This window comes from Cnephaeus nilssonii, assembly GCF_951640355.1.
Source record: "Cnephaeus nilssonii genome assembly, chromosome: 6".
Classification (NCBI taxonomy): domain Eukaryota; kingdom Metazoa; phylum Chordata; class Mammalia; order Chiroptera; family Vespertilionidae; genus Cnephaeus; species Cnephaeus nilssonii.
In genome coordinates this window covers 1,184,880-1,206,069 of record NC_137077.1, presented here as the reverse complement: position 1 = coordinate 1,206,069, position 21,190 = coordinate 1,184,880, and the positions used below count along the sequence as shown (strand labels likewise).

General features: G+C 64.0%; 2 protein-coding genes across 2 annotated transcripts in view; one reads left to right on the top strand and one right to left on the bottom strand.

Annotated features, from left to right (window-relative positions):
* Nucleotides 1–1,063, bottom strand: part of PKDREJ (polycystin family receptor for egg jelly) — a 16,230-nt gene extending 15,167 nt beyond the window's left edge. Inside the window, exon 1 of the mRNA XM_079774514.1 lies at nt 937–1,063. The gene's annotated coding sequence lies outside the window, so the exon portion shown is untranslated. The remainder of the gene's footprint in view (nt 1–936) is intronic.
* TTC38 (tetratricopeptide repeat domain 38) lies at nt 355–21,190 on the top strand. The gene is made up of 14 exons (XM_079774524.1): nt 355–824; nt 1,831–1,908; nt 4,676–4,757; nt 5,731–5,902; nt 7,219–7,392; nt 9,753–9,828; nt 11,951–12,070; nt 14,881–14,940; nt 15,943–15,981; nt 17,084–17,165; nt 19,048–19,213; nt 19,906–20,065; nt 20,216–20,289; nt 20,843–21,190. The coding sequence occupies exons 1-14, from the start codon at nt 792–794 to the stop codon at nt 20,931–20,933; spliced, it is 1,407 nt and encodes a 468-aa protein (XP_079630650.1). The 5' UTR covers nt 355–791; the 3' UTR covers nt 20,934–21,190.

Genomic DNA, 21,190 nt, shown 5'->3' with positions numbered 1-21,190 from the left:
TTACAGAAGACAAGTAATACTTTATTTAATGCAGTATTTTTTGGAAATCAAAAAGTAAGGCAAAAAAAAGCATAGTGAACAAAAAGATCAACATTTTAACCTGCTCTTGAGCTACTTACTCCTGCCTCCTGCGCCCTGTGGAGAGGTGGGAGGGGTTAGATTACATTGGGAGAGGGGGGGTGGGGGTGGGGCAGTGGCTAGAGGTTTGGGGCTGAGGGCAGAGCTCAGGCTGCAAGTCCTTGAGAGGGAGGGGGAGAGGGAGGGGGAGAGGGAGGGGGAGAGGGAGGGGGAGGGGAAGAGAAGGGGGAGGGGGAGGGGGAGGGGGAGGGGGAGGAGGAGAGGGGGAGGGGGGACGGACCCTGGGGGGATGTTGGCCAAAATGACCTCCGTGGGTGGCTGTGCGCGCCTGGCTTCCCGGTGGAACTACCGCTGCCCAGGGCGCCTCTGCCGCCAGGGACTCCGCAGGCCCTCCGCAAGGGGGTCCCCGGCAGGGAGGGGCCCTTCGGTGGTTGTGGGGAGCGGGAGTTGGGGCGCAAGACCGGCGGCGGCCGGCGAACGCACGCCGCGGCTCACACCAAAGGTGCCCCCTGGGGCCGGCCCGCTCCCTCCAGCGCCCTCCCTGGGCGGACCGGTCCCGGGGCCTCCGATTGCCCCGAGAGGCGGGGCGTTGTCCGGGCGTCGGTCCCACAGCGCCCCGTGAGCCAGCGGGGAGCTCGGCCGCCGCGCCCGCCCCTCCCGCGCCCGGAAGGCCACCCGCAGAGCCGGACCCGCACCCGCCCGGAGCGCGCACCATGGCCGTGTGCCCGCCGCTGCGTGACTGCCAGGTACGGCGGGGCAGGACCCCTGGGCGCACGGCAGGGCCCGGAGGACCGCCCCCCCGCGGGGTCCCCCCCCAGGGAAACCGGGAGACCCCGGGACCTCCCAGAGAGCACCCACCCGCGTGGCACCGCAGGGCGCCCGGCGTCCGCGAGGGTCTCCCGGGCACCAGCCAGGCGGGGAGCCCGCCCCGTGCAGATGGGGAAGGCGGGGTTCGGAGGAGCCGGGACGGGACGCAATGTTCCCCTGGAGGGGCGGCCGGCGCGGGGGGGGGGGGGGCGGGAGGGGGAGGAGAGGACATGCCCCGCCCAGGGGGGGCGGACACCGCGGGGGCGGGTAGGTGAGCAGCGCAGATGGACGGAGTTTCCAGGGACGGAGCTGCGGCGGGCGGTGCCTGGGCGGGAGCGGAGGGCTGTTAGGGGTGAGCAGGCAGGACGCACCCCCCTGCCAGGCGGAGCCCACCCCACCCCGCCGTGCCCTCCCCGGGCACCCAGGCACCGGAGCCCATCCACAGAGGGCCGGCCCTCCCCGGGCACCCAGGCACCGGGAGCCCATCCACAGAGGGCCGGCCCTCCCCGGGCACCCAGGCACCGGGAGCCCATCCACAGAGGGCCGGCCCTCCCCGGGCACCCAGGCACCGGGAGCCCATCCACAGAGGGCCGGCCCTCCCCGGGCACCCAGGCACCGGGCGCCCATCCACAGAGGGCCGGCCCTCCCCGGGCACCCAGGCACCGGGAGCCCATCCACAGAGGGCCGGCCCTCCCCGGGCACCCAGGCACCGGGAGCCCATCCACAGAGGGCCGGCCGGGGTCAGAGGCCGCGGGGCCTGGAGGTCTGCCCCGCGCTCAGCGCTCAGCTCCGCCAGCTGTGAAGTCTGGAGGCCCCGCGGGGCCCTGACGGGGACCCTCCCCGCAGATGCCAGGCTGGGGTCTCCGTGCTGGGCGCTGGGTGGAGGGTTCCTGTTGGGAGGGCCTCGTGGAACAAGGCCTGACTCCATTCCCTCTGGCGGTGCAGGCGTGGAAGGATGCGGGTCTCCCACTCTCGACCCCCAGCAACGAGGCCTGCAAGCTGTTCGATGCCACCCTGACCCAGGTGATGCCCTCTGAGCGAAGCAGCCCCTTCCTAAAGGTCCAGGGCCGGGTTTCTGAAGTTGGTGAAGGCTTTTTAAAAAGATATGTTTTTATTAATTTCAGAGAGGAAGGGAGAGGAGGAGAGGGATAGAAACTTAAATGAGAGAGAATCATGGATCGGCTGCCTCCTGCACACCCATCGCCCTCCCTCCCCCCCACCCCCCCCACTGGGGATCAAGCCCACAACCCGGGCATGGGCCCTTGACCGGAATCGAACCATGACCTCCTGGTTCACATGACCTCCTGGTTCATGGGTCGCAGCTCAACCACGGAGCCACGCCGGCCGGGCTGGTGAATGCTTTTAATTAATTTTTCCCTGTTTACTTGTTGGGCGCGTCTCACAGCTACGTCCATTCCTGCCGCGAGAAGAAGGCTCCTTCCACGGGTCTGTGCTCTGTGCTCCCTTCTAACCGCTCGCTTCCGCGTGCACCCTGAGGGGGGTCCTCCCGGGGCCTCCAGGTGGGGTGGGGGATGGCCGTGGGCAGGCGAGGGACTCGCACTTCCGGAGCCTTCCGCCTTCCTCCGCGCTCCTGGCTTAACAAGTGGAGCCCACGGACCCTTCCTCCCAGGTCTCCTGGGAACTTGGGGAGAGCAGGGCTTCATGGGGACCCAGGCATTCTTCGTAACGCTTTTTAAAAAACTATTCTTGATTTTAGAGGGAGAGAGAGAGACAGCGATGTGAGAGAGAAACATCATTCAGTTGCCTCCCGTATGCACCCCAACCAGGGATCGAACCCACAACCTGGGCATGTGCCCTGACCGGGAATCAAACCAGTGACTTTTTGATGCATGGGACGATACGCAACCACTGAGCCACACTGGCCAGGGCTCGGCCTGACTTTCCACAATGCATGTTTACTACGGTTTTTCTTCTTTTTTTAAGCTATTTTATTTATTTATTTATTTACTAGAAGCCCAGTGCACGAAATTCGTGCACAGCAGGGGGTTGTCCCTCAGCCCAGCCTGTACCCTCTCCAATCTGGGACTCCTGGAGGGATGTCCGACTGCCCGTTTAGGCCCGATCCTGGTGGGATTGGGCCTAAACGGACAGTCGGATATCCCTCTCACAATCCAGGACTGCTGGCTCCCAACTGCTTGCCTGTCTGCCTTCCTGATTGCCCCTAACCACTTCTGCCTGCCAGCCTGATCACCCCCTAACCACTCTGCTGCCAGCCTGATTGATGCTTAACTGCTCCCCTGCCAGCCTGTTTGCCCCCAACTTCCCTTCTCTGCCAGCCTGGTCACCCCTAACTGCCCTCTCCTGCAGGGTTGATCACCTTCAACTGCCCTCCCTTGCAAGCCTGGTCCCTCTCAACTGCCCTCCCTTGCAGGCCTGGTCCCTCACCACTGCCCTCCCTTGCAGGCCGGGTGCCTCCCAACTGCCCTCTCCTGCTGGCCATCTTGTAGTGGCCATCTTGTGTCCACATGGGGGCAGGATCTTTGACCACATGGGGGCAGCTATATTGTGTGTTGCAGTGATGATCAATCTGCATATTACTCTTTTATTAATAGGATAGAGGCCTGGTGCACGGGTGGGGGCCAGCTGGTTTGCCCTGAAGGGTGTCCCAGATCAGGATGGGGTTCCCTTGGGGCGTGGGGCAGCCTGAGCGAGGGGCCTGTGGTGGTTTGCAGGCCGGCCACGCCCCCTGGCAACCCAAGTGGAGGCCTGGTACCTGGAATTTATTTTCCTTCTACAATTGAAACTTTGTAGCCTGGAGCGGAGCCAAGCCTGGGGCTCCCTCGGGGGTGGGGGCGGCAGCCATTTCTGTGGCAGTTAACTCACCTTCTACAATTGAAACTGTAGCCTTAAGCGGGTGAGCCCAGCCAGGGTGTAGGGAAAGCTTTGCTTCCCCTGTTGCCGCCGGCAACCCTGGCCTGCTCTCTCAAGCTCCATTCTGCCGCCATTTGTTTGAATTTGTTTACCTTCTATAATTGAAACTTTGTAGCTTGAGTGGAGGCTTAGGCCTGCAACGGCTATGGAAAGCTTGGCTTGCTCTGTTACCTGGGAAACCTTGCTCTCTGTGGCTGTAGCCATCTTGGATTGGGGTTAATTTGCATACTCGCCCTGATTGGCTGGTGGGCGTGGCTTGGCTGGTGGGTGTGGCTTATGTGGCGGAGTGATAGTTAATTTGCATATTACCATTTTATTAGAGAGGATTTTATTGTATAATCCTCACCCGAGGATATTTTTCCATTGATTTTAGAGAAAGTGGGAGAGAGAGGGAAAGACAGAGAGGAGAGAAACATCGATGTGAGAGAAACACATCGACTGGTTGCCTCCTGCACACGCCCCAACCAGGGCCCGGGCCAGGGAGGAGCCTACAACCAAGGTACGTGCCCTTGACCAGAATCGAACCTGGGACCTTTTGGTCCTCAGGCTGACGCTCTACCCACTGAGCAAACCGACCAGGGCTACGTTCTTCTTAAAGGTGTGAACAAGTCGCAGAAGGCGGCCCCTCGAGGCTGACGCTGAGTGGTGGGCAGGTGCCGCAGGCAGACTCCCTTTAGAGGCTGGGGGGTTGGAAACGGCGGCCTCACCCCCCACAGAACGTGCCTCGAGTGGCGCGTGTTCAGTCTCTTCTCTGAGATCCACCCAGTCCCGCTTTCCTTGAGCCCAGAAAGCACTGCGTGTCCCGGGAAGGAGCCGGTCAGGACCTAGGTCCGCGCCTTTGTCAGCGGGCGCCGGCCTCCCCGGGACGGGACGGCTCGGTGACGCTCTTGTGTTTCAGTACGTGACGTGGACCAACGACAAGGCTCTCGGGGGCATCGAGGGCTGCCTGGCGAAGCTGAAGGCAGCAGACCCGACCTTCGGTGAGTGACGCTCCCTGGGCTGGGCCCCGGGTCACGGCTGGCAGTGCCCGGGCGGGCATCTGCACGGAGGGGGAGGGAGGTGCCAGTCGGTGTTGTGGTTGGAACACCAGCTGCTCCCATAGCGATGCCGGGTTCTGGAGAGGCGTCTTCCCCCCTAATGGGATGCCCATCCTGCAAAAAAGACCCTGATCCCATTTCTCAGGTGAGAACAACGAGGTCTGGAGAAAGAAAGGTTCAGCTGCCCTGGCTGGGAAGCTCAGTGGTTAGAGCGTCGGCCTGCGGACCAAAGGGTTTTGGGTTCCATTCCCGGTCAAGGGCGCATACCTTGGTTGTGGGTTCAGTCCCCAGCCCCAGTCAGGATACATGCAGGAGGCAACCAATCAATGTGTCTCCCTCACCCCGATGTTCCTCTCTCTCTCCCCATCCCCCTCCTCTTACCCCCCCTTCCTCTCTCCCTTCCACTCTGTCTGAAAATCTATGGGAAAAATATCCTCAGCTGAGGATTAAATTTTATTTTATTTTATTATTACTATTTTTAAAAAATATATCTTATTGAGTTTTTACAGAGAGGAAGGGAGAGTGACAGAGAGCCAGAAACATCGATGAGAGAGAAACATCGACCAGCTGCCTCCTGCACACTCCCCACTGGGGATGTGCCCGCAACCAAGGCACATGCCCCCGACCAGAATCGAACCCGGGACCCTTCAGTCCGCAGGCCGACGCTCTATCCACTGAGCCAAACCAGCCAGGACGAGGGTTAAATTTTAGAAAAGGTTCAGCTGGTGATGAGGTGCCCCAGACACGGGCCCTGTGCAGGGTGCTTTCAGGGTGCGGCCTGCAGGTGGGGGCGAGGGCCCAGCTGAGCTCTGCACTCCGGTGGCGGCCCAGCCACAGCCACCTGCCGCCCGGGGGCCCCTCCTGGGACGAGGGGCGGGGGGCGGCATGTGACTCACCAGCTGCCCCCCTTCCCCAGCCATGGGCCACGCCATCTCCAATGGCCTCGTGCTGATTGGCACCGGGAGCTCCGTGCGGCTGGACCGGGAGCTGGCGCTCGCAGTGAAGGACATGGCGGAGATGTCCAGAGCCCAGCCGCTGACGCCGCGGGAGCGGCTGCACGTGTCCGCGGTGGAGGCCTTCGCCAAGGGGTGAGGAGCCCCGAGACCGGGGGGGAGCCACAGGCTGCCCAGTGCCCCGGGGAGGGAGGGGGCCGGGGTGGCTGCCCCCGCCGTCTGATCGGCACTCACGTGCTGCCCGCGGCCCTGCCCGGCTGACCGGGAAGGAGGAGGCGCTGGCCAGGGTCCCGGGGGAGCATTCAGTAAATTGGTTATTATTTTCTTACAAAAATCACAGGACCACGTTACAGAAACAAATAAAAGATGGAGGAGAAAACCCTCCCCTTTCCCCTTGCCCTACCCGCCCTTCGAGCACCTGCCCGTAGCACCCGCTTCCCTCCGCGGCCCTGCCGGTGGCCCGTCGGAGCCGGAGCCCGTGCCGGGCGGCCTGGTCGGCGGCTCAGGCCGGGGGGACGCCCACAGAGCGAGGCGACCTGAGCTGACGGGGAGGCTCTGGAGCAGCGACAGAGGAAGGCTGCGGCCCCCCGGGGGGGGGGCAGTGCCGGGCTTAGCGCTGGCCGGGCGTCTGCCCCAGGCCTCCCGCAGCGGAGCCCGGTCTCCGCGGAGATTCCTGGGGCCGCCTGTTCAGCCAGCGCGCCGTTTGGTTTGAGCTCAGGAGCACAGCTACCCTCTGGGGTATCGATTCTCTGAGCACAGCGGACACAGTACGTCCGCGTACAGCCGAGTCCTCACTAATGTGGCGGAACGTGCCGCGGCTTTACACAGAGCGACTGGTAACCGAGCCGGGTTCACCGCGGGCTTCCCGATAGGCAAGAGCCACCTCCCACAGCATCCCGTCACCGAGAGGAAGGACAGCGGCCCTGCGTGCGGCTCCGGGGCTGAGCGCCGGCCTGGGAACCAGGGGGTCACGGTTCGAAACCGGTCAGGGCACATGCCCGGGTCATGGGCTCGATCCCCAGTGTGGGGCGTGCAGGGGGCAGCTGATCAGTGATTCTCATCATGGATGTTTCTCTCCCTCCCTCCTTCTGAAATAAACAAAAATAATTTTTAAAAAGGACATCGAACAGAACAATGTCGTTGGAAGACCTGCCATGTGGGTGTGCATGTGTGTGTGCGCATGTGTGTGTGCATGCATGTATGCGTGTCTGTGTGTACACGTGTGTGTGTGCGCGTGTGTGTGCATGTGACCAGTGCAGGGCAGACCGTGGAGCTGGCAGGAAGCGCACATGTGTGTGCGTGTGTGCATGTGCGTGTGTGCACATGTGTATGTGCGTGTGCACGTGTGTGTGTGTGACCAGTGCAGGGCGGACCGTGGAGCGGCAGGAAGCGATGCCCTTCCCTCCCGCGGTGGGCCGTGTCCCTGTGGCTGAGAACCGCTCTCTCCTCAGGAACTTCCCCCACGCCTGCGAGCTGTGGGAGCAGGTCCTCCGGGACCACCCCACGGACATGCTGGCCCTCAAGTTCTCCCACGATGCCTACTTCTACCTGGGCTACCAGGAGCAGATGCGAGATTCCGCGGCCCGAGTCTACCCCTTCTGGACGCCGGGCGTCCCTCTGAGCAGGTACATGCCCGTTGGCACCCCCTCGTTCCAGTGCTGAGTCTCCCTCCCCTGCCCTGAAGGGGGCAAGGCTCCTGGGCCCTTCTGGTTTCCTCACGCGCCCGGCTCGCCATCCGGGAGCGAGGTGGCACATTGCGTCCCAGTCGGCTCGGGGGAGCTGGCTGCGGGAGCGAGCCTGCGCCGACTGGTCCTCCAGGGCGACGACAGCCAAGGTCGCTGCTCGTCCTGCCCCCGCCCAGCCCAGGCGGCCGGCGCGGTGCCCTGCGTGGCCTCCCTCCGGACCCCGGCTGGCGGAGCCCCTGCCCTCTGGTCACACCAGTTGCCAAGAGGGGAAAGAGCTCTCCTGAGGGACTCGCGAGGGACGCGCTCAGAGCAGGGGTCCCGCTGGGGCCCACACCCCACGGGCGGCAATGTGATTTTTAGGGGGGCAATTCGAGAATGGGTTATTCACAGTGATGTTTTTGCATTTCTTATGGTTCTAGGGGCCTCGTGTACAGCATATAAATACACACTGAGTGGCCAGATTATGATGATCTCTGAACGCATAATAATCTGGCCACTCAGTGTCTATCCTATAGAATAAAAGGCTAATATGCAAATTGTCCCCTCGACCAGGAGTTCGACCAGCAGGCAGGCCGGCCAACCACCCATGTCCCCTCCCCCTGGCCAGGCTGGCCGGATCCCACCATGCACGAATTCATGCACCGGGCCTCTAATATATATATATATATGTGTGTGTGTGTGTGTATATATATATATATATATATATATATATATATATATATATATATACATACACATACACACACACACACACACTGAGTGGCCAGATTATTATGTGTTCAGAAATCATAATAATCTGGCCACTCAGTGTATATTGTGACGTATTTATGCATTTCACTTCTCTATTATATGTTTTGAAACGTTATTTGCTATTTTTTCACATCACCTCATGTTGTTATAACAATTTCTTAGTGATTTCTTCCTAAGGACTTCAACTGTTCTTTCATTCTTTTATTTTTCTCTTTCATGGAAGCCATGTTCTTTGGAAGCCTGTTTAGACCAAGTTAATGGCCTTTCAGGCTTCCTCCACGTGAGTAGGAGTTCACTCTTTGAATAATAAGAATGTAGGTCATGGGGGCGGTGGGGGGGGGAGCATCAGGACTTAGAGATGCTTAGGTGGGGCACGGCCAAGAAAGGGTGGGGACCGCTGGCTCAGAGTCATTGGCCAGAGCCAGCCACCCCCTCCCAGGAGGCCAGCAAGCCCAGCTCTGCTGTGTGCTCGAGGGGAGGGGTTGGGGGTGGGGCTACGGACCTGTGAACAGCCCGAGGGACAGGGCACAGGGTCACCTCCATTGCAGCTTTTGTTGTTGTGTTTGTTAATCCTCACCCGAGGATATTTCTCCATTGATTTGTAGAGAGAGTGGAAGGGACAGAGGGAAGAAGAGAGAGAGAGAGACATGGATGTGAGAGACATCCATTGGTTGGTTGCCTTCTGCATGTGCCCCAACCAGGGCTGGGGATTGAGCCTGCCAGCCAGGTACATGCCCTCGACTGGGAATTGAACCTGCGGCCCTTCGGTGTGCAGGCCGACCCTCTCACCATGGGCCACACCGGCCAGGGCTCCGTCGCCTCTCAGTCAGAGGATTGGGTGAAGGTCGAACAGGTGAATGGATTGAAGAGCCGTGTGAGTGAGGGCTCTCCGGAGAAGCAGAGCCAGTACCACGCGTGTATCTAGATTCATGTTGTTTACATATACATGCAAACGTCAACCTCTATGTCTGCATACGTCTTAGGCTCTACAGCAGCGGTTCTCAACCTGTGGATCACGACCCACAGGTTGAGAACGCTAGCAGGGTCGCCTAAGACCATCGGAAAACACAGATATTTACATTACAATTCATAACAGTAGCAAAATGACAGTTATGAAGTAGCAACGAAAATAATTTTATGGTTGGGGGTCACCACAACATGAACTGTATTAAAGGGTCGTGGCGTTAGGAAGGTTGAGAACCACTGGTCTAGGGGAGGGTCCCGGCCTCTCCCAGCTCCGGCGGGGCTTCCTCGCGCCCCTGGCTCACGGCTGTGCTCCCCGTCTCTGCCGCGGTCCTCACGCGGCTGTCTGTCCGTGTGTGCCTGTGTCGCTGTGTCTAACCGCACTCTCCTTTCTCCTGCCATCAGAACACCGGCTGTCGGGTTTGGGACCCACCTGCTCTGGTTTGACCACATCCGCACACACCCGGCTCCACGTTAGGACACGTCTTCACACGGGTCGTTTGGGGGCACAGTGGCCCGTGCAGGTCGTGTTGAGGGTTGAGCGATCCCGGCCCCCTCTTTAAAAGAGGCTTTTGCTCTGTCTTTAGCTACGTGAAAGGCATCTACTCGTTCGGATTGATGGAAACCAACTTGTACGACCAGGCGGAGAAGCTTGCCAAAGAGGTGGGTGGCTCCCGAGGTGCCGGCCGCAGGGCTGGCGTCTGTGGGGCAGGGGCACGAGGACCCTGCTTGGGGGTGACCCCGGCCAAGTTCCCCACTCGAGGATGCGGGGAGGAAGGGCTCGTGGTAGCAGCAGCTGCCGCCTGTCACCAGCACCTCCCGGGTCCGGTCCACGGTGCCAAGATGCACAAACTACCTCCATAGGTGAGGAGGGCGAGCGAGGCCCAGGGAGGCCCCGTCCCCTTGCTCCGGTTGCATGGAGGGCGGCCCTGGGCACCCGCTCTGTCTGCCTCCAGAGCCCGCATGACCCTGTGGGAGCCAGAGCTTGGGAGGCAGGGAGCGTGTGAAAATGCAGGTCCTCCCACCTCGAACCTCACTACGTGTCACTAATGTCACTCAGCCTCGGGGAGTTGAGCCACAATTGCAGCAGAGGCTGCTCTGGTGGCCCTGGTTAGGGGGCAGGGTCCCGTGGCCAGCCCTTCCCTTGGCCACGCCCCCTCAGTGAGGAGCCGCTGGGCTTTGCAAGCCCTTCTGCAGGCCCAGACCCTCCGTGCGCCCCCCAGGCAGGCCTGGAGCAGAGGCTGGAGGGAGTCTGGGCTTGGTCCCAGGGAACCCCTTAGAGGGCGGGCCTTCATCTCGGCAGGGCTAGAGAGCGGACAGGCAACCAGCACAGCTAGAGGGTGGACAGGAGTTCTGAGTAGGGGTGACAGGGATTGAGAAAATGAAAGAGACAGACACAACGACAGTAGGGAAAGCTGGGACCGGGTGGGATAGCTGTCCTCTGATGGAGAGACAGTGACCCAGAGCCGATACAGCACGTTTATTTTATACAGTAAGATACCAGGAAGTTTTACTAAAGTTTAAGATAAAGAAAATGTGTGCATTCTTGCGGCTTCTTTGTAATTGTCACTTCTGGGTGGGCCTGGTGCCTGGCTGGATTTAGATAATGAAATCCACCCCTAGCGCCTGAGCTAAAGGTCAGACTGACAACACACCTGCCTCTGGCAAGGTATGTTTCCGGGGCATGGCTCTGCCAAGCGCCACTGGATTCAGATGACAGTCCGCTCAGGGGCCTTTCCCAGGTGCTCTCTACAGTTGACAGCTGCCCCAGAATCTGGAGTGAGAGCAGTGTGCTTAGGGGGTCCCTTAGGGCCCTGGCACCCAGCCTGCCCCACAGTGCCCCACCATCTCCCGAGTGTCCTGGCCCTTCAGGGCTGTGCCCTGGCTGCTACTGTCCCTCCAGACAGGCTCTTTCTTACAGTGCCCCCATGTGGACGGGGCGGGGCCCACACAAGCTGGGGCCGGAGCATGGGGCCAGGGGCAGGGGCATGGGGGCCGGGGCAGGGGCAGGGGTATGGGGGCAGGAGCAGGGCTAGCTGGGGATGACCTGTCAGCATAGACCCCTGCAGCGGGTGCCAGGCCAGGGGCAGAGGTGCCAGGCCTTCCAGACTCTGCCTCTGTGAGAGGCCTGGGGTCCAAGGTGGGGCTGGGGGAGACCGAGACCCGGTGTGGAGTCCTGGGCACTTGTCCACGGGGCGACTGGGAGCTTCAGCCTCCTGCTCCACGTCTGGCGCTTAGTAGGCGCTCAGTCAGCACGCGTGAAAGAACAAGGCCTCCGAGGTTACATCGCAGCCTCGGCACCTGCCTTGCTGTCTGTCGCAGGAGCAGCTGTTGTTATGAACAGTGGTGACGTCAGAACAGCCCAGGACCTTGGGCGTGTGGCCACCGCACGGTGTTGGTGGGAAGGGGCTGTGGGAGCCCTGGGCACGTGCAGTGGCACAGAGTTGGCACAGACTGTGTCCCAGGGTGAAACAGGCCCCCAGAGCCTGGAGGGCAGGGAGCAGGTGACGGCGTACGCAGGAGGCTGCGGGGCAGGGGGCGCCTGGCGTTGGGAAGACGGCTGTGTGGTCCCGGGCCGGCCGCTCAGTCCCATCTGTGAAATGGGTGTGACACCCCCTGGGAGCCTGCAGGTGGTCAGCAGGCTGGCCTTCGGGCCATTATTGTTTGAGGCTGAGCCCAGGCCCACGCTGGCCCCGCCCGATGCCCGGCCTCCAGCTCAGGCCGCGTGTGCGGAACTCAGAGCCGCCGCCTGACTGACCCGTCCCCTCTTTCCCGCCCCCCTCAGGCGTTGTCTGTGACCCCCACGGACGCGTGGTCGGTGCACACCGTGGCCCACATCCACGAGATGAAGGCGGAGGTCAAGGCCGGGCTGGACTTCATGCAGCGCTCGGAAGCCCACTGGAAGGTACGCGTCGCGGCCGTCACCTGCCCGGGCGGCCCGTCCCCCTCGAGCTGGGTCAGGCATCGTGGACAGAGGCTGCGGGTGCAGCGTGGTCGTGGGGAACTCGTGTTTGGGGCGGCGTTTCTGTCCAGCCACAGCGCGCCCCGGGCCAGTGTTTTGCGGGTGCCTCTAGCGTCGGTCCTGGCCCGAGGCATTTGGGGTAAAAGGAACGGACGAGAAAGCACCCCGGAAAGGAGCCTGGCACGGGGGGAACCGTGAGGGCGCGGGCTGCCCTGTGCCCCACTGGCCCGTGGGCTCCGCGTGGCACCCAGGAGTGGGCTCGGAGCGCCGGGCCGCGTGGCCGGGTGATGGCGAGGGAGGGTCTGCAGGGCTGGCCTGCGGGATGGGCGTCCTGGGGGGCAGGGAGCTGGACCTCCTGCCGCCCTCCTGGCGTCCCGGCCGTGGTGGCTCAGAGGTCGCCTTCCCCCTCTGTGTGCACCTGTTGCCCCGGGCTTGCGTCTGGCTCAGCCGGCCACCTGTCCAGGTGTGGGTGCTGCCCTGCCCTTCTCTGCCGTGTGGGTCCCCAGGGCGCCGCTGGCCGGGACAGAGGGTCTGCCCGGGCTGGACCGAGCGGCGGGTGCTCAGTGACCGAGCAAAGCGCGGAAGCACCAGGAACCAGGCAGGTGGCTGTGTCCGTAGCGGCTCCCTGGCCTGGGACATGCCTATGGGAAGTGCAGGTGGCCCTGACTCCTGGGATTAGGGTTAGGATTAGGGTTAGGGGGGGTGTGTTTTATGGGGCCGTGGAGCCTTATTTACTTACTCTTGTTGTTAATCCTCCCCCGAGGATATTTTCCCATCGGTTTTTAAAGCAAGGGGAGGGGAGGGGGAGAGACAGAGAGAGAGAGAGAAACATCGACGTGAGAGAAAGACATCGATTAGTTGCCTTCCGCACGCGCCCGACCAGGGCCGAGAGTCGAGCCTGCGACTGAGGTAGGTGCCCTTGCCCAGCATGGAGGCCGGACGCTGGGTGTGCGGGCTGGCACGCACCCACTGAGCACACATGATAAAGCCCGTGGGACACTGGGCACTTGACTGAGAGCAGGCCTGTGTCAGGCGGTCGCCCGAGCGTGGGCTGAGGCGGGCCCAGAGCGCGTTAAGGGTGGGCCGCGCTGAGCCGGAGGGTCGCGGGTCAGGGCGTGAAATACACGCATCCTGACGGCGGGTGTTTCCGGCGGTTGGTGTTTCCTGGTGTGACCCGCCGTCCGTCCGTCGGGGCCTCGGGAACTACAGGGAGCGGCCTGGCTTCTTGGCAGCGGCGCGGGCGGCAGGCAGACGGTGACCGGGAGCACGGTGACCCCCTGCGGCTCGCACTCAGGTCTTCCTCAGGGTCCCCAAGCTCTGGAGGCCCGTGGGGGACCGGCCTCGGGCTCCCCACACAGATACCGACTGCCGGTTCCTGGGGCACAGGGTCTGCGGGGGAGCAGCGTGCAGCCCCTCCCGGGTGGGGCCAGGGCTTGTCCAGGCAGAACGGAGGGAGGCGGGTGGAGGGCCCGGCCAGGGCGTCCAGCTCATCCGTGCACATCTCTCCCGAGACCCGGCTTTTCCTGGGCCTGGCTCTGTCCCGGGCGTGAATGTGACCACCCCCCCCGAGCCTCGGTGTCCTCCTCCTACGCCTGCTGTGGTGACAGCCCTGAAGCCCTGGGCCCCACACAGGCTCCCTTGGGTGTTGGTTCCAAACACAGAGGGTGAGGCGGCTCAGGCTGGTGGGGGTCGTCTCCCGCGGGCTCTCGCCACCTGCTGTCGGCGTCTGCCCCCTGCCGTGTCTGCTGGCTGCCTCCGGCCTGGCCGGACAGCTCTGGAGGGACCGTGTGGCCTGGGATGCGCTTTCCTCCTCCTCCAGCCACGGTCCCCGCTGTGTGCTCGGCCCTGGGACCCCGCTGAGAGCCCAGCCTGGGCTTCTCTGTCCTCAAAAGACCTGGTCAGGCACAGTGAGCAGGCTCCCGGCCGCCCCCGGGCCACCCCGGCCAGGGCACGCGGGGGCGTGGGCACCCAGAGGAGGCTGGAGGGGAAGTGGTCAGGGAAGGCTTCCTGGCGAAGGCAGCCTTTGAGCTGGGTGAGGAGGGATGTGTAGGAGTTGGCAGGTGACGGAGGGAGAGGTGGGTGGTACCCCAGCCAAGGGCAGCCTGAGCAAAGACACCGGTTGGTAACGGATGGAATTACACGTCTCGGTTGTCTCTGAAATCCCAGGGCCAGAGGGGGGCGGGCAGCTTGCGTGCTCAGCACAGGCGCAGAGCGGCCGGGGCCCTGGGGGGGCTGCCGGGCCCCTTTCCAGGAGACGGAGGTGGTGCCCGGCGAGGAGGTGGCGCCTGCCCAGCAGCCGGTAGAAGGAGGGCTGGCGTCCAGGTGTCCGCCCGGGGCCCCTCCTGCTGGGGCCCTGCCAGGACCTGGAGTGGCCGGCTCCCCGGCCCCGGCGGCTTTGTCAGGTCCCTGCGCGGGGGACACGGGCCCTGCAGGCGGTGATTTCCATTCACTTCACTCCACACTCAAGGCGGCGGGCGAGGAGCTGGGTGACCCTGCGGACCGGGTCCTCCTGCTTCCTGGCTCTGGGGCTGACGTGGCCGCCCGCCCCCGGCCTGTCTCCTCCGCGAGCGAGCGCGGCATCGACCCGCGTCTCTGGCGCTGAAGGAGGCGGCGTGGAAACGCCACTCAGCCCGCCTCGGAGGGCGCCCGGGGAGTGTTCCCACGCTCGAGGGCGTGGGTTCTGCAGAAGCCAGCACCCGGTCCCGTGTCCCCGGAGGCTGTCGGATGCTGCTGATCCTCTCCTCTCTCCCCAGGACTCGGACATGCTCGCCTGTCACAACTACTGGCACTGGGCCTTGTACCTGATTGAGAAGGTGAGGGGACGGGCCGCGTTCCCGTGAAATGTCCGCGGGACGTGCTTTCTACCCTCGGCGGCCCCTCACGTCCGTGGAACAGTAATGTGTGTGCACATGTATTTATCCTCCCCCGAGGATACTTTTCCCATTGATTTTTTTTTTTTTTTGAGAGTGGAAGGGAGGAAGGAGGGGGAGAGAGAGAGACACATCGATTGGTTGCCTCCCGTTTGCACCCTGACCGGGGCTGGGGATCGAGCCTGCAACTGAGGTACATGCTCTGGATGGGAATCGAACCCGCGCCCTGCGGTCGGCCCGGCCGGCTGTGTTTGCGCGTTGGAAGGGTGTCCTGGTGCGGGAGAGGCTGCGCGGTTCCCATGGCTTTTCAGGCCTAACCACCGCCGGCTCTGGCACCCGCACCGGCACCGTCTGCACTTGGAGGCCAGGGGTGTTGTGTGCACCGGCGGCGACACCTCAGACCAGTGTCCCTGTTGCTGGGGTGACCTGCTGAGCCCCAGGGTGCTCCCGATGCGTTGCCCCAGGGGAGCCAGATGGGGGGACACCTGGTCCCCACTACAAGGTGCTTCCCGCAGAGCGGCTCTCAGAGGCACTCCGGACGCTCCCTAATGTCCACGGAGGAATGCTGGGAAGACGGGGACCTGTAGGGACACCAAGGACGCGGTGACACGCTGCCCAGCCGGAAGCGGTGTTCGCAGCCGAGGGTGCAGGGAGGAGAGAGAGGAGGCGAGAGGGGTGCAGGGGGGAGCTCGCGGCAGGTGGACAGGCTCTTGTAGGAAGGATGTGCTTTGACCAGCGTTCCCCTAGCAGCGAGGCCGCGTCCTCCCCCGGGCCGGGCGCGAAGGCCAGGCCAGAAGTGGGCCGCGGCTCCCATCCCTGGATCCGCACTAGGCGCGCCCACCCCTCCGTAGTGCGTGGGGGCCTCGGTGTGGCGGCGTTCCCCGGTCACTTCTCCCATCACACCTCACCCTCTCGACAGTAACCGCGGGAACTTCACTTTTGCAGGGCGAGTATGAGGCCGCGCTGACCATTTACGACGACCACGTAAGTCCACGTTTGCACACGGTTCGGTTTATTGCGGCAATTTGGCTTTTAGTCTCTAGACCTTTGAGCCCATCGCCGCTGCCCGGCCGGAAATAGCCTGGAGCGGAGCACACGCTTGTGTAAGACTCGGTGAATCCCCCTCCACCCGCCCACGTGGTAACCAGCGGGATGAAGACGGTGGGTAGGCAGTGCCCCCTCGTGGGCATTGGTGGAACTACACTTTGGTTGTCTCTGAAATCCCAGCCTTGATCCTCCGATAGGAAATTTTTATTGTGGAAAAACGTACAGAACCCCAAACCCGCCATTTTAACCAGCGTTAGGTGTCCAGGTCTGTGGCATCGAGCCCGTTCGCATTGGTGTGCATCTGGCCCACCATCATCTCCAGAACTTTCTCGTCTTCCCAACTAACACCCTGTGCCCACTGAACACCAACTCCCCACTCCTCTCCCCGGCCCCTAGATGTGCTTTCAAAAAAAATACATCTTTCTATTGACTTCAGAGAGGAAGGGAGAGGGAGAGAGAGAGAAACCTCAATGATGAGAGAGAATCACAGATCGGCTGCCTCCTGCACGCCCCACACTGGGGATGGAGCCCGCAACCCGGCCATGTGCCCCGACCGGGAATTGAACTGTGACCTCCTGGTTCCTAGGTCGATGCTCAACCACTGAGCCACGCCGGCCGGGCTAGACATGCTTTTCAGAGGAAAAAAAAAAGCCTAACTCCCAGCTCCAGGCAGCCCGGGACAGGCCTCAGGACAGAGGCCTGAGGTCAGAGAAAGGCGTGGGGGTCTGAGCTCCAGGGAAGGCACTCAGGGACCTTTTCCCGAAGCGGTCCTTCGAGCTGTCAGGGTTTCGTGGAGGGAGTGGAAGGTGCCGAGCGCCGTGGGCCGTGAGGTGGAGACCAGCCTCCTAGAACCGCGGACGGCAGACGCGTGTCTGGGAGCAGGGTCCACGGCGGGGGTGGGAGGTGGCGGATGCCGGGCCTGCACATGCTCCCCCAGGTCTGCGCCTCGTGTGGATGGAGCCTCGGTGGGAAGCAGGGAGGGGACGGGGTGGGGTGGGGGGGCTTGCGCTGCTGAGGCCCCGCCCACCCTGCCTTCCAGATCCTCCCCAGCCTGCGGGCCAGCGGCGCCATGCTGGACGTGGTGGACAGCTGCTCCATGCTGTACCGGCTGCAGATGGAAGGTGCCAGCTCCCTGCTCTCCCCCTTGGTCCCACCCCCCCCCCCCCCCCCGCCGCATGGTGAGGGTACAGGCCTCGCCACCCTCCGGTCCCGCTGCAGGTCCTGGGACGCGCCCCCAGCCACGGCCTTGGGCCCGAGGGCTGTGCTGCCTCCCAGCCGCCAGAGCCCGGGACCAGGCGCCAGGCCCTTTCTCCCAGTCCCCACCGCCCCCGTGTGCAGGCCCCGGGCCCTGTGCCCAGGGTGGCACCTGCGCTCCCCATAGCCTGCCCACCAGCCTGCGGGCGCAGCTGGCACCTGGCTGCCTTTCAGAACAAGGAAGGGAGAGTTTCTCAACCCCTGGGCTTCAGAGCGGTTTCTCCACAGTCACCCACGCTCTGCAGGCCGCCTGGGCGAGGCTGACCCCAGCTCTGGGGTGACCGAGGCTCCCGGCCAGCTCTGCGCCCGCATGGTTCTCCTACCCCCAGGCCCAGCAGAGCCAGCCTGGACCCCTCCAGACCCCGGGTCAGCAGGACCGTGTGGGTGAGACCAGGCAGGCGGGCAGCCCCAGGGCCGCTCAGGAGGGCTCCCGGGAGGCTGCCCGGTGGAGGGTAACGTGACGGTGGGCGGGTGCGTAGGGCTCGCCAGGCAGAGTCGGGGAACGGTGTTCCACGCAGAGAGCAGCTCTCCAAAGCCCCCGACACGGAAACCACGGCCAAGGGCACGTGAGGAGCCGGCTCTCCTCGGCCTCGGGGGGCTGCGGGAGCAGGGATGGACGGCTCGGGCCCGCCTTTATTTAGTGATTTTTAATATGTTTTCATTGATTTTTAGAGAGAGGGAAGGGGCAAGGCATAGAGGGATAGAAACATGGATGAGAGAGAAACATCCTCCATCCTGCACGCCCCCTGCTGGCGATCCAGCCTGCAACCAGGGCATCTGCCCCGACTGGGAATCGAACATTGACCTCTTGGTTCCTGGGTTGGTGCTCAACCACTGAGCCACGCCAGCCGGGCTCCAGTCCGCCTTTGAGAAAGAACCTCTGAGCAGTGGGGGCTGAGCCAGGGGGAGCCGAGGCCAGAGGCTGAGGGATGGGGAGGAGGCGGAGGGACAGCGAGGTGGTGGGCGGTCCTTGAAGAGGCCTGGGGGTCGGGAGCGAGCCAGCTGTGCGGAGGCTGCCTCCTGGTTGTCCCGGGGCAAGGCTGGGACCCGGAGACCTGGGCTGGGGGAGGCCTGTGTCCCTCGTCACCAAAACCGGCCAGAACTGTCGGGGGCAGGGCGGGTGGCGGGAAGGCACGGCCGCTCGCTCCCTCACGCCGAGTGGAGACTCGGAGCCAGGTCCAGAGTTGCCCAGCCGGGAAACAGGCCGAGGGCAACGTCCTGGGCACGGAGGTGCCGGGGGTGGGGGCGGGGGGAGAAGTGGGAGAAGCCGGAGCGCCCTGGGTCGGAGGACAGGAGGGGCGGGGTGCTGGGAGAGGGTCAGAGCAGGGCCGGCTAGGCTGAGGAATGGGGACACCGAGGCGGAAGGAGGCTCCGGACTCGGCAGGTGTTCAGCGAGCACCTGTGACGTATCAGGCGCCGATGGCAGTGCCGTGGGAGGAGGTTACAAGGTGGTTTGGGGATTCGTTAAAGGGGCTGGAGACGACCCGAAACCCTCCCATCGTTTTTAAAATTAGCTTTCTAACGGAGCACTGACTGGTTTTACGATTGAACGGAGGGAACGTAAACTGCACCCCCCCCTCCCCCCGCAAAGCCTCAGCACGAGGCCGGGCTCTGCTTGCCAGCCCCGCTCGCCTCCAGCCTTCCTCCCTGGAGCAGGGTCCTAGGGCCCCCACGTGCGGGCGCGGGAGGCCCGGGCGCAGGACGAGGTGGGAGCCTCACGCCTGCAGGGGTTCCCTCCCCACGTCCTAGGGGTGCCTGTGGGCGAGCGGTGGCAGGACGTCCTGCCCGTGACCCGGAAGCACAGCCGCGACCACATCCTGCTGTTCAACGACGCCCACTTCCTGATGGCGTCCCTGGGCGCGCGGGACTCCCGGACCACGCAGGAGCTGCTGACCACCCTGCAGGAGGCCAGCGAGTACGCGGGGCCGGGGCCAGGCGCCTCTGTGCCGGGGCGGCTGGGGGGGCCGGTGGTGAGCTCAGCCGTGGGGATGCGTCCAGGGCTGCGCCCAGGTGTGCGCCCTCCGTCCTCCGGGGTGCCCTCCAGGTGGGCAGCCTGGGTGGGTGTGCCTGCAAGGGGGCCGTGCTCTCCCAGGACGCGGTTGCCTCTGCACCCCCAGAGTGGGTGGGAGAGCTCCTGTCCACGGGCAGCCTCCCTCAGGGGATGTGGTGGAGCCCCCGAAGCGCTTCTTTTCCACGAGCCTCAGTTTCCCCACGTGCAAGCCGGGGACAGTGCTGCTGAGGCAGCGGAGGGACAGCGACACGCCGGGGGCGGGTTCCTGGCACTGGTGGGGCCCCTGCCCGTCCCCGTGAGGCCAGAGGGAGCCTGGGAGGCGGGGCCTGGAGGTGCAGCCAGGCCTGGCCTCCACCTGGAGGCTCTAGGCGGGGGGGGGGGGGGGGGGGCGTGCCCCCTGTGGTTTGTCCTGAGGCCTGGTGGAGGGGACCTCTGTCGCAGCTTGAACTGGTCACCGCCACGGCCACTGGCCTGCCCCTCCCCCAGGCGAGGTGCCCAGCGACAGGGAGCTGCCTGGAAGCTCGGGCCGGGCCCCGGGCTGAGAGGGGCGCAGCTGCGCGCGACAGGCAGGCCCTGAGGGCACCTTCCCGCCGCAGGTCCCCCGGGGAGAACTGTCAGCACCGCCTGGCCCGCGACGTGGGGCTGCCCCTGTGCCAGGCCCTGGTGGAGGCCGAGCGCGGGAACCCCGAGCGCGTGCTGGAGCTGCTGCTGCCCATCCGCTACCGCGTGGTCCGGATCGGGGGCAGCAACGCGCAGGTGAGCCGCCCGGCTCTGGGGTGTGGAGCCCGCAGTGCGGGGTGTCCTTACCGCCCCCCCCAGTCCGTCCCTGAGAGCAGGTGGCCTTCCGGAGGCGGGGTGCCCCCCCTCGCCCAGTCCCGGGAGCCTGACCTGCTGGTGACCTTTCAGAGAGACGTCTTCAGCCAGCTGCTGATCCACGCGGCCCTGCAGTGCACCGCCGGCCCCCACAGGAACGTGGCCCGGTGAGTCCTCGCCCGCGCCCCCGGCGGCCGGGCTCTCAGGTCACGGCTCTCACACGGGGTCTCCCGTGGGGTCCAGCACGCTCAGCGGCCCCACCTCCCCGGGCCTGGGCGGTTCCCAGCTTTGAGGTCATGCAGACACGAGGCTCCGCCGCTCGGTCCTCCCTGGTTGCCATGCCAGCTTGTCCGCAGGGCACCGCCCCAGCCCAGCCCAGCCACGCGGAGCGTTACCCGGACGCCTGCCTCTGCGGGCCCTGGGCCTTGGCACGTGTGTGCCCTCCGCCTCGGATACGTCCTCCTTTCCCACCTGATGCACCTCCCAAGCCTCAGGCCTCAGTGCCGTTCCCCGCCCGACCCGGCTGGTGCCAGGAGGCGGTGGGCAGGCAGACCCAGGCCCCGGCTGCCCCTCCCGCAGCCTGGGAAGGGGGGCGTCTTGCTCTCGGACCACCTCAGCCCCAGCCCACGCTGCCTGGGTCCTGCCTCAGGGCTGAGCGACCCATCGGGCCCCCACCTCCTTCTAGAAGGTTCCACCACAGCCCCGTCTCTGTTTCTGCAGAAGCCTTCTGATGGAGCGGGACGCCTTGAAGCCCGGCTCGCCCCTGACGGAGCGGCTCATCCGCAAGGCAGCCGCCGTCCACCTCCTGTAGTGAGCAGGCGGCCCAGCGCAGATCCGCCGCCCAGCGAGCTTCCTAGCTTAGGAGCCACGCTCGACAGGCCTGAGGGGTGGTCTGCAGCTTTAAACCGAGCCCTGTGACCAGCGGCGTCACGGGAAGAGGGATGTGACTGTGTAGACATGATTCAGAATCTTCTAATCCTTGTTCACGGCCAAGGCGCCTGCTGTGTGGCCACTGGCCTTGCAAATTGTATTTCCCCAGGGACCTCGCTCCTCCTGTTGTTCAAGGGT

Coding starts and splice junctions, on each gene's coding strand:
- TTC38 (XM_079774524.1), top strand. CDS start 792: ATGGCCGTGTGCCCGCCGCTGCGTGACTGCCAG. Junction 7,393..9,752: donor CCGGGCGTCCCTCTGAGCAG/GTACATGCCCGT, acceptor CTCTGTCTTTAG/CTACGTGAAAGGCATCTACT. Junction 20,066..20,215: donor TCGGGGGCAGCAACGCGCAG/GTGAGCCGCCCG, acceptor GTGACCTTTCAG/AGAGACGTCTTCAGCCAGCT.